Source organism: Leptopilina boulardi, unplaced genomic scaffold (assembly GCF_019393585.1).
Source record: "Leptopilina boulardi isolate dan_hultmark-lab unplaced genomic scaffold, ZJU_Lbou_2.1 LbouV2_325, whole genome shotgun sequence".
NCBI classification, from domain to species: Eukaryota; Metazoa; Arthropoda; class Insecta; order Hymenoptera; family Figitidae; genus Leptopilina; species Leptopilina boulardi.
The window spans coordinates 4,138,998-4,157,279 of NW_026137891.1; the positions used below are offsets into that span (position 1 = coordinate 4,138,998).

The 18,282-nt window shown below is 26.0% G+C and overlaps 4 protein-coding genes and 1 non-coding gene across 10 annotated transcripts in view; 2 read left to right on the top strand and 3 right to left on the bottom strand.

Annotated features, from left to right (window-relative positions):
• Positions 1 to 288: 288 nt before the first annotated feature.
• On the bottom strand, positions 289 to 4,410 carry LOC127284701 (DNA replication factor Cdt1). The gene is made up of 6 exons (XM_051310308.1): positions 3,117 to 4,410; positions 2,783 to 3,038; positions 2,361 to 2,697; positions 2,048 to 2,230; positions 1,225 to 1,502; positions 289 to 1,060 (listed from the first exon to the last, which is right to left on the bottom strand). Exons 1-6 carry the CDS (start codon positions 3,905 to 3,907, stop codon positions 695 to 697), a joined length of 2,211 nt encoding a protein of 736 aa, XP_051166265.1. The 5' UTR covers positions 3,908 to 4,410; the 3' UTR covers positions 289 to 694.
• Positions 4,411 to 5,230: 820 nt separating this feature from the next.
• Trnar-ucu (transfer RNA arginine (anticodon UCU)) lies at positions 5,231 to 5,303 on the top strand. The gene has a single exon. It is a non-coding gene; the product is annotated as a tRNA-Arg (tRNA).
• A 268-nt stretch (positions 5,304 to 5,571) lies between these two features.
• Positions 5,572 to 8,828, bottom strand: LOC127284702 (venom dipeptidyl peptidase 4-like). The gene is made up of 10 exons (XM_051310309.1): positions 8,758 to 8,828; positions 8,471 to 8,669; positions 8,192 to 8,381; positions 7,905 to 8,098; positions 7,633 to 7,841; positions 7,282 to 7,561; positions 7,018 to 7,194; positions 6,469 to 6,799; positions 6,084 to 6,365; positions 5,572 to 5,891 (listed from the first exon to the last, which is right to left on the bottom strand). Exons 2-10 carry the CDS (start codon positions 8,563 to 8,565, stop codon positions 5,601 to 5,603), a joined length of 2,049 nt encoding a protein of 682 aa, XP_051166266.1. The 5' UTR covers positions 8,566 to 8,669; positions 8,758 to 8,828; the 3' UTR covers positions 5,572 to 5,600.
• Positions 8,829 to 11,038: 2,210 nt separating this feature from the next.
• Positions 11,039 to 13,924, top strand: LOC127284703 (THO complex subunit 1). Its single transcript, XM_051310310.1, has 8 exons — positions 11,039 to 11,212; positions 11,386 to 12,072; positions 12,135 to 12,379; positions 12,448 to 12,750; positions 12,822 to 12,971; positions 13,051 to 13,198; positions 13,294 to 13,524; positions 13,634 to 13,924. Exons 1-8 carry the CDS (start codon positions 11,177 to 11,179, stop codon positions 13,787 to 13,789), a joined length of 1,956 nt encoding a protein of 651 aa, XP_051166267.1. The 5' UTR covers positions 11,039 to 11,176; the 3' UTR covers positions 13,790 to 13,924.
• Positions 13,925 to 14,521: 597 nt separating this feature from the next.
• LOC127284704 (collagen alpha-2(I) chain) overlaps positions 14,522 to 18,282 on the bottom strand; it is a 240,998-nt gene continuing 237,237 nt past the window's right edge. For all 6 annotated transcript variants that reach the window (XM_051310315.1, XM_051310312.1, XM_051310314.1 and 3 more), the window contains 2 exons: positions 17,411 to 17,526; positions 14,522 to 17,278 (listed from right to left, as the gene is read on the bottom strand). In XM_051310315.1, the coding sequence (XP_051166272.1) occupies positions 16,969 to 17,278; positions 17,411 to 17,526 (426 nt within the window). In that variant the 3' untranslated portion in view covers positions 14,522 to 16,968. The remainder of the gene's footprint in view (positions 17,279 to 17,410; positions 17,527 to 18,282) is intronic.

The window sequence follows — 18,282 nt, forward strand, 5'->3', positions numbered from 1 at the left end:
ATTAAATCCACTTTAAATAAAAATTGTGTACTAAACAATAAATTTTGAATACGACTTTTTAATTATTAATGGAAATTAATAATTTTAACAAAGAAAATACTTCCAATATTTTAATTTCAAGTATTATTTTTACTATCTTTATTGTTATTTATTTAAAAAACTCGAAAATATTTTTTTTATTTAAAACTTCAAATTAAAAAATTGTTTCCTTATATTGATTAAATAATTTTTTCTAATATTTTTAATTAAAAACTATTAAATTAAAAAAAAAAACTATATTTCAAATTATTACTTAAATGAAAATTAAATTTTATTGATTTAAGTGGAGGTACATACTTTTTTTCAAAATTTTATTAAATTCAGTCTCAATCTTATAAAGGTAAAACTTTTAATTCAAATATTTTGCAGTCTTTTTCTGCAGATTATAAAATTCATCGTTGTGTATTTTAAACTGAAAACTATTAAATTGTAAGGCACACCAGCAAAAAATTGTAAATTAGATTAAAAAAAAGAAAAAAAAAATGGTAAAAACTTATTCAGTTTATCATGCACGTGCAAATTATATATTATCAATACGATAATATGTTAATTTATTAATTAGTTTAAGAAAATTCTGTAGAATTATCGACTGCTAAATTCTAATTATTTTTTTTAAGAAAAAAAAAAGAGACTATTTCAAATTCTCTCACTATTATCAAGTTTTCATTTTGTCATTAGCTACGCTCTCTAATTTTTTAATGACTTTAGCCAAATCAATATCTTTCACGAGTTTTAAATAATCGATCATTCTCACATTTCGAATATTCGTAAACGCTGGCGCGACATTACACAAAAGACGAATGTGCTCTTCCAATTCAGTTTGTGTTAATTTCATTCTATAAGAATTATCTAATTTTTGTAGAACAAATTCCATTGTTAATACACTTTTCTTTTCAGCCACAAATATATTACGGAGAATTCTAGCAATTTCAGGTAATCTCAAATGCATCGCTGCTGCTTTATCCGCGGCTGGCGATCTTGTCATTGCTTCTAATGCTTTAGCAGCTTGTTTTGCACGGACCTGTAAATATATTTTTAAATAAATTAATAATTTTATAAATACAAGTAGATTATTAAAAATAAAAAATAGAAACGTAGAGAAAAAAATACTTTTTTAAATTTGAAAAGTAATTTAATTAAAATAATTAATATTTTTTAAATAAACAAAAAAAAAAATTAATTTACCCTCTCTAAAAGAGCTTTAGGTATTCCTTTTAATGCGGGATTGAGACTGACGCTACTTGAGGCAGTAGTTGTTGCAGTTGGAGTTGTAGGAGGTGTATCCACAACTGAAATTTGCACCTTTTTAAAGCCCTCGGCATTTGTTTCACTTTGAATATCGGTATTTAAAATTTCTGTACTTGATGGTGACGATTCTGAATTTTTCGTCATTTTTGCATCAGCCAATCGTTGCAATGCCTTTTCCATTCGCGTATTGCAATTGAAAAGACTTTTAGCTTTATCTGAAAAAACCAAATACACAATTTAAGTAATTAAAATTAAACTAAATTTTCATTCAAAAAATTAAAAACAAATTTAAACTATCTTAAAACAATCTTGCAATTTTTAATTGTTAAAATAATTAAAAACTAAAAAAGCAATAAATAAAACAAATATTTAAAATACAAATAGAAACTATTTTATAAATCCTACTAATTCTGTTGATTCTTTCTTGCTCAGTGAGTTTGAATTCAAATCCATTTACTAAAGTTAACATTTCTGTTCCTTTTTTTAAATACTTATTAAAACCACGTGCTTCTCAATTGACAAGAAATTAAAAATGTTACGTTTATGTCTGTAGACAGATGAGACAGTTATTTGCTAATTGACAAGAAGCTGAAATATATATATACAAACTGTTGTCACAAGCTTTAAATTTTTTGCAAACATTTCACTTTTGATTCAATGTTTTCATTACAAAATTTCTTATGCAATTTGTAATCGTGACAATAAAAATTCTAGGTCACCTTAATTTTTGTATTTCATTGTCATGTAAAGAATCTCTTACCAAGAACGTTTTTAGCGGATGATGCTTTTTCCACATTCGGCGGTTGTGGTAATTCGGCTTTTTCAATTGCTTTGCAATTTTCAATATCAAAATCCGGATGCCAGCGAACCAATTTGCTTCTTGGTACAATCATTGGAGTTTCTAAATTTTTCAGGAACTCCTCGTGTTCGTCCTTAACTTTGTCTAAAAACGAAATTTTGTTTATCAATACTCTTTTAAGTTTATTAATATCTTCTTTTTAATTTTTCTATTACATATTTTTTAAATGTATTTTTAATAACTGAATTTTGCATTTTAGTGAAATAAAATTTACCCAAAAGATTATTGTAGAATTTTCGACGTCTCTCCAATAGAACAACTGGACTCATACTGACTTCTGAGCCAGATTTAAGAATATTATCAGCGTCTGGAGTGTTTCTTCCGCTTCGTGTTTCAACCGATGGTGTTATTACAAGATCATAGGTTGGCACTTTTGTAGCTGATCCAAAATTACGAATTTTCTCTTGATTAAATTCAAATGCATCGGGATAAATACTTTTTATCTGAGCAATATGATCTAAATTTAAATTACGTCGAAGTAATTCTTGAACGGCAGGTTTCAATTTTTTAAATGTTATCTTCTCCTTTCGATTAAAAAGCATGGCTGCAACCTAAAATTGAAAAAAAGAATTAATATTTTGAATAATAGAATACAAAAAAAAAATATTATTAAATATAAAAATAAAAAAAATTTACCGTATCAATACATCTGAAAACTTCTGCAAGGAATCTATAGTTATAAGGCAATGCTAAAGCAGGAGCTGTACTTTCGGCTAATGACTGATATCTCTGATAAGCTGGAGATTTTGTTGGACTTCCTTTAACAGGACTTGATGATGGTTCTTTTGGTTCAAACAATAAACGACGTTGAGGGCTGGCTGTTTTTAATATCTGTATATTTTTCACAGGACTCATTAAGAGCTTACTCGGCGACCTGGCTGCTTTCGATGGACTATCAAAAAAAAAAGAAAATTAAATTATTTTACAATTTATCAAAAAATTAATTAATAATAAAATAATAAAATATTACCTAACGGGAATTTCTAACTGAATTTGATCAAACTTTTGAATATGTGGCTTCTGTTCTTGTTTCTTATCATTTTGCGCCTGAAGTTGAGTCAATTTTTCATCGCAATTACGAATTTTATTAATTCTTTCCTTAATTTCAGCGAGTCTTGATGATTGATTAATTTTATTTTTAATCTCAGCGAAATTTAAATCTGTTCTTATGGGTGCATCAATTCTTGGAGTTTTTTTTGGAGTAACAGAACCAGCGGCTGGTGCTTCCTGTTCATTTTTCTTCGGTGTTCTGAGACTTCTAGAAGAACTCGGACGCTTTTTAGGACTCAGTAGGCCCTTCTTTTCGAAAATCACATTTTTATTTGTACTCGTTCCATCGAATTTCATAAAAGTTTCACGAATATCAGTTTGACCTTCCTCACAGGAGAGTTTACGTGACCTTGTGCGAGCTCTTGTATTCATTCTTGGTGTTTTTGGCGTGCCAGGTTTTTGTAAATCGAAAATAATATTTCGCACTGCAGAATTTGATTTAACAGCTGGTGAATCGACATCGGTACTTTTACCTTTGGAAAATTGTTTTGGACTTGTACTATTCTCGTTGGAAATATCTTCAGGCACAATAGTAAGCAATGTCGATGATTCTTTCTGTAAATCAACAAATTTATCTTGTGAAATACTTGAGTTTCTTGTTGTTGTTGTTGTTTCTTGATCCAAACATAATACTTTTGCTTTATTGCGAATCTCCTCGGAGGCAGCACGTTTCCTCGTGGTGAAATACGCTGCCACCGAAGGCTGCGACATTTTTTATATACGTGTATATATTAGTATCGCAGAATATTTTCACGTTACGTGATCACTGTTCGTTAACAGAGACAAAGTGGAATAAAAAAAAATTTGTAAACTAAATTCAGGTCAGGTCAGGTGACAAGAGAATAAACCCCACTTTTTAATTCCACTAATTTCAACAACTCCGCTTACAAATGCCCACGCGTCTTCTACTCTAATTTAGCGCGAAAACACTCGGGAAATGATGTCAGCAACACACATACACACACACATCAGCTGAATCGACAAGAAATTAAAATTGTGTCAACAATTCCGAACTTGAGAATTAAATTGCACAATCGCACATTTATAATTGTTACAGCAATAAAAACAATTTCACTGACGTAAGATTCACTTATGTTTGTAAACCTAATTATTTTTACTAATTAAAAAACTTATAAATATTGGGAATTTTAAAATTTACAAAAGTTTGTTTCTACACCTAACCTGTAATTTTGTAACGGTCGTTTACAAAACTAACATAACCTGACCTGAGTCATAAAGCCTAATCCACATTTTCATGATTGCTGTCCAGGACTTTAAACTTAAAGTACAATTCACAATTGCTCAATCAGTCCAAACGTCACTTTTGAATTGTAAAACCGCGTTTCTTAAAATTTTTCTTTTTTGGAGTAAAAAAAGTATTTATTATTGTTGACAGTGAAGTTTAGAACGAAATCAAGTGTTGATAATAGTGATATTTATTTTGAATCTGAAACAAAATTAATAATACACATCTTAAATATAGTTAATTTCAACATCCGGTCTCAAAGGTATTGTTCTATTATTTTTTACATATTTTACTAATATTTATAATAATTTTCCATTTATTTATACTATTTTGTTTATTATTAATGCATTTTATGCATCTTTTATATATTTTAAAATTATATTAACAGTATTTTCTATAAATATCTTGACATTACAAAAAGGTTATGTTTACCGGTAAAATTATTTAAAATTTAATTATTCTGCAACTGTTACATAATTAACAAAATTTATTCTGAATTTAAATAAGTTTAATGAGCTACTAAAAAAAATGATTAACAAAGATTTTCCTTTTACCCTTGATAAAAATTTCAATAACAAAAATAATAATAACGATAATTATCACAATAACAATAAAAATAATAAGAGGAATAATCTTACAAGCAGAGGAAAATTATTATAAAAGTATAGGACAAATTTTTATGTTTATTGGAAAGATACCCAGTGCCCGATTACTTTCCTTGTTTGTACGTTCCTGATTAAAGGATAAACAAAATTGATGATGCACTCATTGCGATGAGACATCACCAAGTCCCTGTGGCGCAGAGGATAGCGCGTTGGACTTCTAATCCAAAGGTCGTGGGTTCGATCCCCACCAGGGATGACAAAAGCGGTTAACCGTTCTTATTTTTTGTATTCAATACGTTAAACCCTCCGGCATGTTAAATAATGAATAGAAACGGAAATTTATAACATCTATTGAATACTTAAAAGCATTTTCTTTTGAATATATATATATATAATTTTAATAAATTAATATTAAATTTAGTTAATTAGTTTTCATTTAACTACCAAAATTTAATAGAATATTTTGTATATTAGATTTAAATTATAATTAATTTTTTTTTCTTTTTTTTTAATATAATGATAGATTTATCATTTTTGAAATTTATTATGAAAATTAGTTTCTCTTTGCAAAACAATTTTCAAAATATTTGTCAATATGTTTATAAAGATGAACACGATAATTTGAAATATCATGTCCTTCATCAATATATTGATGATGTTTGAAAAGAATTCCATTGTCAGCTAAAGCAATTAGAAAATTGTTCACGTGATATTTGAGAATTTTTTGATCCATAGTTGCACTGTAAATAATAAAATTTTTATCCTTTAGACCAAAAATTCTTGATGACAAGTTAGCTTTTTCATAAATTTCTTTCGTAATATTATTATATTTGCCACCAAATATCTAGAAATTCAGAAAGATTAATTATTTTATCCACTTATATTTAAATATTATATTTTTTTTTAAATTCTACTAATAGTAAAAAAATTTATTAATTTAAAAATTCAAAAATAGAAATTTTAAAATACATTAAAAAAGAATTAACCCAGGATTGTGTAATTTTTAAAAAAATTTAAATAGATTTTTAAATTGAACCTTAATTGCAAAATCATGGGAATAATGTTGCCAAGTGGTAATGGGCGAAACTGCTGCACAGCATTTAAATATATTTTTTCTATCCATAGCCATTATATTAAGTGCAGTATATCCGCCATAAGCCTCTCCATAAACTGCAATTTGATTAGAATCAATACAATTGAATTTTGTCAAAATATTGTTTATCACAAAAATTTGATCATCAATTTCTAATGTGCCTATTTCTTTCCAAATTGAATTTGAAATTTCAATATTTTGATAACCACTTCCTCTAACGTCCGCCTGAAAATTAAAAATAAGTTAATAATCAATTAACTTATTAATTTCGTAAAGTCATTCAATTGTCGTTAAATATTTCCTCAAAAAAAAAAAAAAAAAAATTTACCTCAACAACTATAAAATTTTTATTTATTATTAATTCCCAAAGCCAAGATATTTGATATTTAGCGTTGACTAATTGTCCCTCCGGTGTTCCGTCCACGTGTAAAAGTAGTTTATATGTTTTTCGACAATTTTGAATTGTCGGATACCAATCTATGGGAAAATACATTTTTATTCTTCCGATAAAACCATCTTCGAGTTCCAATTCAAATTCATGAACACGTGGTTTTGTTACTAAAGAATCCCATTCTCGAATTTCTTCATTTTCCTTTAGATTGAATAAAACGATATTTGTTTGGGTATTCACTATTACTGTCCAAGGTACATCTGGTCCTCTAAATATTGAATTTATATTTATAATAATTTTTTAAAAGTAAATTTCAATTTTCAATTTTTGATCATTTACCTTAATATCACTTTTGATAAAAGAAACAAGCAATTATTTGAAATAATTGAGAAATTTTAATCATCAGGAAAATTTAACTTTTAAATGAGTTTCAATTTTTTAATGAAATAAAAAATAATTAAAAACTAAAAGCAAATAATTAATTACTTGCAATGAAGAAGATAATAATCACCAAGGAAAGACATTTTTACGTCAGCCCAAAGACATTTGGGATAAATTTCACTAGCTTCTAAACCACCATCACTCGTTTCCTCAGGACAAGTTAGACAAATTACAGATTCCATTGAAATTGTTTCATGTGAAATTTTTATTTTATAAAAATTCCTGCTAGTAGAGATATCAAGACAATAAATAATCTCTTCTTTAATTATGTATTATCTTTGAAGAAAAAACCTTTTTTTTTTGTACAACCTTCTGGAAACATTTTTTGTTGGTGCTGCCAAAAAATAAGCAAACAAATCTCCTCCTTCGTCATCTCTACGAACATTTAAAATTTTAGTAACATAGTATTCGCTACTAATTAATGGAATAAAATTTCTTGTTGATGAATTAATATAAGGCATATCTTGAGATTTTTCATTAATTCCATCGTTTGTTGATATTGCCATATTAAATGTGGTCGTTCCCGAAGTTTCATTATGATAAAGAAATGGATGTAGAACCCAGGGTTTTGAATCTAATTGTATTATTCCTATAAAATTAAAAAAAAATTAATTTAATTAAACGAAATTTAAATTTAATTAAAATTTCAAGTTTTCTCACCATAAGTCGGTTCAATAAAGAATCCTTTTTGCTTCGAAGGAAAATAATACGAGTAATTTTTTCCCTGAAGACCATAAAAAATGACAGTCTCGTCAGGATAATGAACTGTATATTCAATTGATTTATATTCAGACTCTTTGCGATAAGAAGAATAATTAATTTGATCAGTTCGTTGTCGTGTCGTTCCGAAATATATAATTTCTGGTTTTCTAATAAGAAAATGCCACTAATTATTATTTTTTATGAATAATTAATATGAATTGCAATCTTACTTTGTTTTATTTCTAGAATTTTTTAACTCGTTCTTTGTAATTGCTCTATTGTAGATAAAGGTATTTATTTTTGGATAAAGTAAAACAGTTCCATTCTCTTTGTACAAAATTCCATCAATCATGGAATTACATCGAACAATATTTCCATCGTTATTGCAATATTCTTTCTGATTTGATGAATCAAGTTTTCTTTCCTTTAAATGGAATATTAAATTAATATTCTTTTAATTACGTTCATTTTAAATTCCCCTAAAATGAGTTAAATACAATCTGTATATAAAAATTACCTTACTGTAATCGAATTCAGTTTGACAAAATTCCATTGTTATGTTTAAATCTCCATAATTTAAAAAACATTTGAAATGTTTATCTCTTCCATTATCGTTATAGGTATAAAAATAGAGATTATCATGATCAGAAAAAGAAAATTCTGATACAAAATTACTGTTTCTTACAATTTTCATCTGAATTCCAGAACTGAAAAAGAAAATTTTTTTTAGTTTCTTTAAATAAACTTGCTTTTTAGTAAATAGAAAATATATAATTATAGAAAATTTATTCCTCACCTAAATTCTTTTATATTTACTCGATATTTAGGAGATTCTGTAAAAGATTTTTGTACGTCTGACAAAATAGCCATATATAGTTTATCAGGTGACATTATTATATTCTCATCATTAAACGACGTGTGAAAAAAATATTCATCTTGACTAGTTTCTCTAATATTTATTCGACTTTTAATCAATCGCTGTGAATCTTCTCGTACTAGGCAAAAAAATAAATATTTAAAAACGGAATAAAGAAGGCATTGCGAAATTAACCCTAAGATTATTTTTTCAATTAACTTTTAAACCTTTTGTTACATTTAAAATCACAACATCAAGATTTGGATCCTTATAATATATTTCATCATTACTTCCATCTATCCATGATATATTTCTAAAAAATAATAAATTTTTAAATAAGTTTTATTTTAAAACAGCAATCGACAATTAAAAAGTTATTGACCCGTATTAATTAACAAATAGAATACTTAAATCATTATAAAGAAAATTTAAATTCGAACTTGGGATTTTTATGAAGAAATGATTTGTAATATATTAAGGAATCAAGTGATGCATGAAGTTTTCCATTATTTTTAAAATGTTCAGTAATATTCATTAATCGAATTTTAATATCAGTGTCTTCAGAATTGTTTTGTTTAGCAAAGATAATTATAATTGAGGTTAATAAACCCACGAAGGTAACCTTAAAAATTTTTATAATTATTTCCAATTAAAATATTAACAAAGAGAAAAATTAAAAAATCTAAAAGAAATAATTGAAAAACTTAAATAATTTCAGAAATAGAATAATTTACTGCATAAAAAGACCAAACGAAAATTGGAGATAAATTTCTTTGACTTCTAATAATTTTACAAGAACATCTTTGATTTTCTGTTTCATTCATTATTATAAATTTATTTTATTTCGTTTTAAATGAATTATTTTAAGATTTATAATTAATATAGTAGAAACAATAAATTGCTTTAAAATTATTTACTGTCAAAATAAATTGACTATCGACACTAATTTGTTTTTTTTAAAAAACACTTTGTTTTGTGAAAAACAAATTACACAGAAAATTAAAGAGTATTTAATGTTTATTAAGTTTTAAATTTAAATACAGTTGAAAAAATATTTTGCTATGTAAAATAAACAAATATACTCTAAAAAATATTGCATTATCTTAAAAAATATAAAAATATCTACCCTTTTGTAATTAAGAATAAAACGTAAAAGTACGTTTCCACAAAAGTAGAGTGTAACGAAATATTAGTCAATTTACAGTCTTTTCTTTTTTTCTGATTGTGAATTCAATAATTCCTTGAATTCTTGACAATTGTTTTTTCAAGTTCATCACTTGATAAACCATCAAAAATTACCCATAGCCTTTCAAATTCATCGGCAAATGGTTGAGCCAAATCCGGTTGATTGGTTATAATAATATTTTCAAAATTTCCAAAGAAACCATTTTTCGTCCAATTGGTGCTTCCAGTTATAAGAATTCTTTTGTCAACCACAGCAAATTTGTGATGCATATAATAAAAAGACTGCTTAGTACGAAGGCGTATGCCTAAATAAATTAAAAAAATTAAAACAATTTCAAAAAATAAATTAAATTTCTAATAGACAAATTCACAAATTCTATTATTAGTTAATGTGAATTAAATTTTTACTAATTACCTAATTTACGCAATTTATATATGTGTTCAGTTGACGAAGTATTATCCGACATGTCAGCATCAGTAATTATTCTCACAGGCACATCTCTCTGAAATACTTCTATAATTGCGTCAATTAGAGAAGGATGCGTTAAAAAATAAACGCATACATCTAAAGAATGTTTTGCGGATAACATTGCTTTTCTTAATTCACTGAAAAGAATATACATATATTAAAGAAAATATATATATTTAAAAAAGAAGTTTAGAAGAGAAAAAAAAATTGATTTAGATTATAAAAATTGTTTTTTAAATATATGTATTGAATTTAAATATTTAAAGTTAAATTACACTTACTTGATGGTTCGAACCGGGCAGTGAATTTTCTCGCAAGGTTTACCAAATTTTAAATGAAGTTTGCACTTTACTGATTCTTCGGATGAGAAAAGTACCAAAGATTTTGTCTTTTTTGTTTCTTTCTTTGACTCGGAAATTTTATACTTTTTATATAAATAACAACAAACACATACCGACCATGTAACACATGTACCGCCGATTATAAATTTCATTATTGTCATCTTGTCTTTTATTAATAAGACTAACCTGTAAGAAATTAATCCTTTACAATAATAATAATAACAAATAAAATATAAATAGTTAACTGTGCATTTTAATATATATATTAATTGGGGGATGTTATTTTTGTTTACATTTCTAAAAGTGAGGTTAGAATTCGTCGGCATACAAAAAAATCAATTATAATTCAATATTAATTATACATTTGAAATTAATATAACTTGCAAATAATTAGCACAAAAAAATAGTTAAATTTCTTACCTTTTTTCGATATTAATTAATAAATTAGAATAAAATTCCTTTTAATGAGAAGTACTGACAAATTTCACCGCGACGTGGCGCTAAATCACGCAAGCGCTTGTTTGACAGTAGCAGACGACGTTATGGACCTTGAATATAATGCTATTGTTATTCCACGTCTAAAATTTTAATTTTTTAAATAATAAACAGTGAATATTCAATAAATTAAGTTGAAAAATTATATTATCAATTATGGCAATGTTCGAAACGTTAAGAAAAGAATATAGCGTAAGTATATTTTATTAATAAAACTTATTTTTTGTTTTTGAGGTTATATTGACATTATTTATTTTGTATTTTTTATCAAATAAATACTATCTATATTGCATTTATTTACATTTTTACATTTCATTAAAATATTCTGTAAAATTAAAAAAACATTTTTTTGTTACATTTTTCAGGAACACTTGCAACATTCTTTTAAAACATTAGATACAGCATCATTCGTGAAAAAATGTACAGATCATTGTGTAAATGAATCGGATAGAAAAGCGGCAGTTGATCAAGCACTTCGTGATACTCTACTGTTAATATTAGCAGAAAATTCCTCAGGACATGTACAGGCACTTGAATCATATATTACATTTTGTATTGAATTATGCCAAAGAGATTTGGCAACAGCAAGTGTTCCTGTAATGTTATTGGGTGATATATTTGATGCAATGACACTTGATAGATGTGAAAATCTTTTTACATTCGTTGAAAACAATGTTGCTGTATGGAAAGAAGAAATGTTTTTCGGTGCTTGTAAAAATAATCTTCTACGAATGTGTAATGATCTTTTGAGAAGACTTTCACGTTCACAACAAACTGTTTTTTGCGGAAGAATATTACTTTTTCTAGCGAAATTTTTTCCATTCTCAGAAAGATCGGGATTAAATATTGTTAGTGAATTTAATTTGGAAAATCATACTGAATTTGGAATGGAAAAATCAGATGATATTACAGATCAAATGAATGTTGATGAATTGTCCGAGAGTAAAATATCAATTGATTATAATTTGTATAGAAAATTTTGGGCGTTACAGGATTTTTTTAGAAATCCAAATCAATGTTATAATAAAATGCATTGGAAAGTTTTTTCAGCGGTAAGAAATTTTTATTATTATTTTTATATTTTTTTGAATTTTATTTTATTTATTATTTACAGCACGCTTCAAATGTATTGTCAGCGTTCTCTTCATTTAAATTGGAAGAGCAGAGAAGTTGTTTGACGACAATAAAAGATGATTCTTTAATGGAGGGATCGCATAAAGAGACGCATTATTTTGCGAAATATCTTACAAATCAAAAATTACTCGAACTTCAGCTTTCGGATACAAATTTTCGAAGATATGTTTTGCTTCAGTTTCTCATTTTATTTCAGTACTTGAATAGTACTGTGAAATTTAAATCGTAAGTATATTTTTATATAAAATTTTAAAAAATATATTTGATTTCTTTACTGTTTTTTTTTTATGCAGGGAAACACACGAATTGAAAGCTTATCAGGCCGAGTGGGTGAAAGCGACAACAGATCAAGTTTATTCGCTACTCATTGAAACTCCACCCGATGGTCGAGTATTTGCCGAAACGGTTAAACATATTTTAGCTCGTGAAGAGCATTGGAATGCTTGGAAGAATGAAGGTTGTCCGGCATTTAAAAGACCGGCGCCAGAATCAAATGAAGATGACACAAAGGATATAAGAAAACCAAAAAGATCTCGTCGAAAAATTGGTGATTTTATTAAAGAAGCACAACTCGTTGGAAAATATCATATGGGAAAGTGAGTAAATTATGCTAAATCTATTTTATTTTCTATTTTAAATTTATTAATTTAATTAAAAAAAATTTCAGTCCCGAATTGACGAAACTGTGGAATTTGAATCCAAATAATTTAGAAGCCTGTAAATCAAAAGAACGAGATTTTCTACCATCTTTGGAAACTTATTTCGAAGATGCAATTATCGAATTGGATCCAGCGGCAATGGTGGACGATGAATACAAGTAAGATTTAAATTTAATATAAAAATATACTTTTCTTCTCTTTAATACTGTTTTAAAAAAAAAAATTGTATTCCCTTAGGAAAGTCAACGATGGAAATTTCGGTTGGAGAGCGTTAAGATTATTAGCGAGACGTAGTCCACATTTTTTTGTTCATGGAAATTATCCGATAAATAAACTTCCCGAATATTTAGAAACAATGATTAAGAAAATTGCGAAAGATCGACCGGTAAGTTTTTTAAAAATTAATTTTCTACTTGTGAATATAATTGTTTGAAACAAAAATTATATATTTATATAATTTATTTATTTATTTATTTTCAGCTAACTCAAGTTGATATAAAAATCGAAGCTGATGATACGCCGCCTCAGTCAGCTGATCAAGAATTCTGTGAAGATGTTTTAAAACAAGAATCTGATCAAACTGACGCTGAAACTTTAGATAAAGTTCCAAAGATAAATAAACTTACCCCGGAAATGATTGCAAAGTTGTCAGAAGCACTGAAAGGCGATTGGAAGAAGTTAGCGACTAAGTTAGGATACAAGGATAATGAGGTAGGTATTTTTTCTAAATCTAAAAGAAAAAAAAAAGAATTCCAAATATATTTAACAGTAAAAGTGTGTTAGAAAAATAAATTTAAATATTCATTTGATTTGTTTACAGATTAAATATTTTCAAGGAAAGCCGACACAATTTGAACAATGTAAAACATCATTAGAAATTTGGGCGGAAGAAGTTGAAGATGCATCGATAGAAAATCTTGCTGAAATTCTTGAGGAATTGAAATTATTAGAAGCATTGGAAATATTGAAATCGTGATTGAATTTGAGTAAAATAATTTTTTTTTCTGGTAATAATGTACCATTATTAGCGATAAGAATTTTTAAATCTAGCATTTAAAAATTATATTTTGTATAAATATTCATAATAAACAACTTTTGTAAAACAAAATAATTACCTTTTCTTTTATTATCCACAACGATGTCATGTCATTGAAATTGAAGTTCTCGAGAATGCTGAGAATTTAAAATGTAATTTAATATTTTAAACTGAAAATTTTATTAAATTATTTCGTTAAGTAGTTTAATATAAAAATATAAAAACTTTGCTCTTCGTTTCTTTTTTATTTAAAAAACAATAAAGTTTATAAATAATACAAAATTTTAAACGAAAACGTTTTTTTTTCTCTTCTAAACATATATAACGAAATAATTGATTCACATTTCAGCACACAATAATACATTTTCTCGATTTTTTTTTTAAATTTCACAGGCGAAATAAATCATTGTTCTATTATGCGCAGAGATTAGAAGAAAGATTAAATTCACTCGTAGATGATTTTAATTTGATAAGAATTTTTGGGGGATTTTTTTTATTATTTAAATCTTTTTAAATTGCATGTAAAATGGAATTTGATTTTTGAGTTTTTTTTAATGAAGTATGAGAAGTCTCTTTTAATCTCTGCTCTAGTTGTAATAAATTAGACTAACATTATTGATATTAATATCTCCAAGTTGTAGACATTGACTTAGATTCAGTTTACTTTGAATGTAAATCTGCGGTATGAAATTCGACGTGAATAAACGACAGTAAATAATCTGAGTTTGCAAATTTTTTTTTTTTTTTAATGCATTTTGTAATCTCAGATGTAAATTTGACAGTTATCACTTTGAGAATGGCAGTCAAAGCTGTTTTATAATAAAAAGAAAAACATTTTTTTGTCTCTTTCTTTTATATTTCTTTATATGTGGTTTGCATATTTGTTATTTTATTTTTATTTCTCTAAGTGAAACTTGCTTACTTTAATATTTTCCTAATCATCGTAAAATAATAATTAAAAAATGATTTTTAAAAGAATACATTTTTTTTTAAGAATAAATAATCATTAAATTTTTAAACATTTTTACGTTTTTATTCAATTATTTTTTTTAAATTCTATAAATAATTAAATAACTTTTTAGTAGATAAAATTTTAAATTATGTTAAATACTATTGTGAAATAATGAAATTAAAAAAAATGATATAAATAAAGTAAGCAAGTTCATATTCTGTCGCGTTTGAGTATTTTTTAAACTTGGATAAATGGACTAGAATGCAAAAGCAAAAAAAAAATTATGATGACTTATATACCTAAAAGATTTGATTGAATATTATCGACAGCAATTCTCTCATATCCACACGACAATATTTGTTTTGTACTTTTTATTTTGAAAATGTGAATAATAGAAAAGTTTTCTAGCCAATTTGTTTAAATTGTTTTGTTATGTTTGTTGAAAAATTACTCTAATCCGCAATATTTGATTTAACATAATTCTTATCGTGTAGAGATGAAAAAAATTATCATAAAAATCAATTTCGTTGCAATTCAGTGTTGTTTTTTTTTTTTTTTTGGTAAAATTGGAAAAATCGCAGTTTGTAAAAGTTTCATTCTCTTTTTTCGTCGGTATTGGATACTGGTTGTTAAAATCGATGTGTCTTCTTAAAGTCTAACATACACATTCATGTATTTACTAATTAATGTAAATGCATTGATATGGATACAATCTTTTTTTCTTTAAGTTACTTAAATTTTAGAGCTGTGTTTTTATGTTCTAGGCAGTAAATTACGACTTGTACAAGTTTATTCGTCTTAATGATTTTTAAAGATATTGATAAGTACTGGACGCGTACAATGATTTCGAAAATATGACATGATTCAAATTTTACCAACAAAAATGATCCTTATTTTTTATTTTTTTAATAAAAAATCGATTATTTAAATTGATTATTGAGTTAGAATTTTTTTTAATTCAACATTGTACTTACTAATTTTAATTAGTAATTTTATTTGAAAAAAAAATGAAATTACTTTAGTAGAAATAAAAGAACTTTTGAAATTTATAAAGCAAGTTTTTGCAAAAAAGTGACAAGTAACAAAAAATAAGGATCACCGTTGCACTGTGCGAAAGATATATATATATATATCACCAAATGATCAGTCTTTTACGATAAAAAAATTGAAGTATTGAATAGTTCACTTTTTCTCTTCTCTCGTAAAAAAACCCAAATATCAAAATTAAAAGTTTTTAAGAAAATGAAATAAAATTACCTGAAAAATCGTATATTGAATTCTTTTTTATCTTCATCAAGTTTCCCTTGACAGTTTCTTTGCACTTTTAAGAGAGAAGCTGATCTCGAAACTTTAATATGAGATGAGTCATAACTTTTTTCATAAAAATTTGAAAAAACTTTTTTCCCCATTGAAATCCAGAACTGAGTTTTCAATTAATGGAAATCAGTAAATACTGCATTGATTTTCTTTCACCAGGGTGAAAAAAAATTGACGACATGAGTTTTCGTGTGTGTATATATATATGTATATGAAAAAGAAAAAAAATCTTAATTAAAAAAAGAAATTAAATTCAAAATAAATAAAATTTAAAAATACTAAATTGAAATATATGAATTCAATTACATAAATTCAATTTTAAAATAATTTGAAATACATTATAATTTATATTAAATTATAATAAATTAAATTTGTATTTAATTAAAGTAATCTAATAATTATAATACTAATAATAACAAATTTCAAAATATTTTTTAAATAAACTTTTTAAATAATATCAAAGTATTTCATAAATAAAAAGTGTACGATAAAATTTGACTAAATAAATTAAATAATACATCTATAAATTGTACTATATTATTCTCTTAAGAAACTTTTTAAAATTGAAATACTCTAAAAAAATATTTAAAATGAAAAATTATTATGAAAAGATGATTTAAAAAAAAAATTGTTGAATAAAACATGATGTATGAAGTATCCACATCGTATGACGACATTTACCTGATTTTTTTTTTTAATGATACTGCGATCGCTTAGATATGTATCAGTCAAAGATATGCATCGACGGGTCAAATTTGTCGTCTGTGATTATATATATACTTCGACTTTTTTTTGGCTTGTTATGTACAGAGAGAGTTTTCATTTTTTCGACTGTCTTACGTATATTAGGTCAATTGTTCATAACTTGCTCTAAATGTTCTTGATATTCCAATTCCGTGAGTTCATTGTCTTCATTGTCCAATAATTCGAAGAGATCGTCCGAGCGTTTTCGTCTCCGCGCAAGTTCACTGGTGACTTCTATGCAGAGCAATGCAAATTTATTGTCACACGAGTAACGAATTTGTTCCAGTAATCGTCCGTCAGTTAATGGAGATCCAAGACCAAAGCGATCAGAGCTACTCGAATGCCAGGCATCGCAATAGGTGTCCATTGCACGATCACCGAGTGTATGAGAACCGTGCCAAGCCACTTTGTCTGGCCTGTGAAATTAAAAAAGTTCATTAAAATAGAAAAAAAATCTAGAATTAAAAACAAAATTTCTCAAGTAGGGAAAAATCCAATCACAAAATTTAAAATGTGATTGAAAATTATTTATATAATTATTATCTTACCAAGCGAAGTCGGTAAGAATATTTTTTCCATTGAAGCTATAAATTCGTGGATTTTGGGAGAAATATGCTCCATTTCCGTTAAACATTTCCTTCCATGAATTGAAAAGAACGTCTCCCTGAAATTTTATTTTACATACATTAATTTTTTTTTTCACTTATCTTTTATTTTTATCTATCTTATTTTTTCATTTATTAAAACTTTTTATTATTATTTTTATTTTATAATTTAAACCAATTTAATATAAATTGAACAAAATACAAACGATAACGAAAAAATTCAATCAGATAATAAAAATTTAATTTTTTTTCAGTTTCAACAAAGGAAATACACAATGAAAAATAATTAATATTAAAAGCACAAACAAAATAACAAATTAACTAATTGATATTAGTAGGTTTTTATTTAATTTTGCATTTTAATGTAATTTTCTCTCTATATATAGATATATAGAAGAGAAACGTATTTATTTGAGGATTCGTGTGACAATCGAGGCAGTGTTTTTAATTAGAAAAAGCCACAGGTATTTTATATCATCCAACTGTATATAGTATAAATCGATTCAAACTCGACGACCTGTGTGCTAAAGTTTCATTTCACTAATCAAATTACGACACACCTGATGCCAGATTTATAGTCAAATGAAGTATTATTCTCTTTTTCCCTCCCTTTGTTGAGAAACAAAGCAAAATCTGAACATCTCTTGTAATAATTGAATGAACAGTATCCATATTATCAATATATATATATATTTATTTCAATTCATCAATATATTAGTGTAATGTACCGATACAAATATAATCGTGTCATCCATTTTTAAATTGAAAAAACTATTCAAGTGATATTAAAATGAAATTGAGTTACGGTATACAAT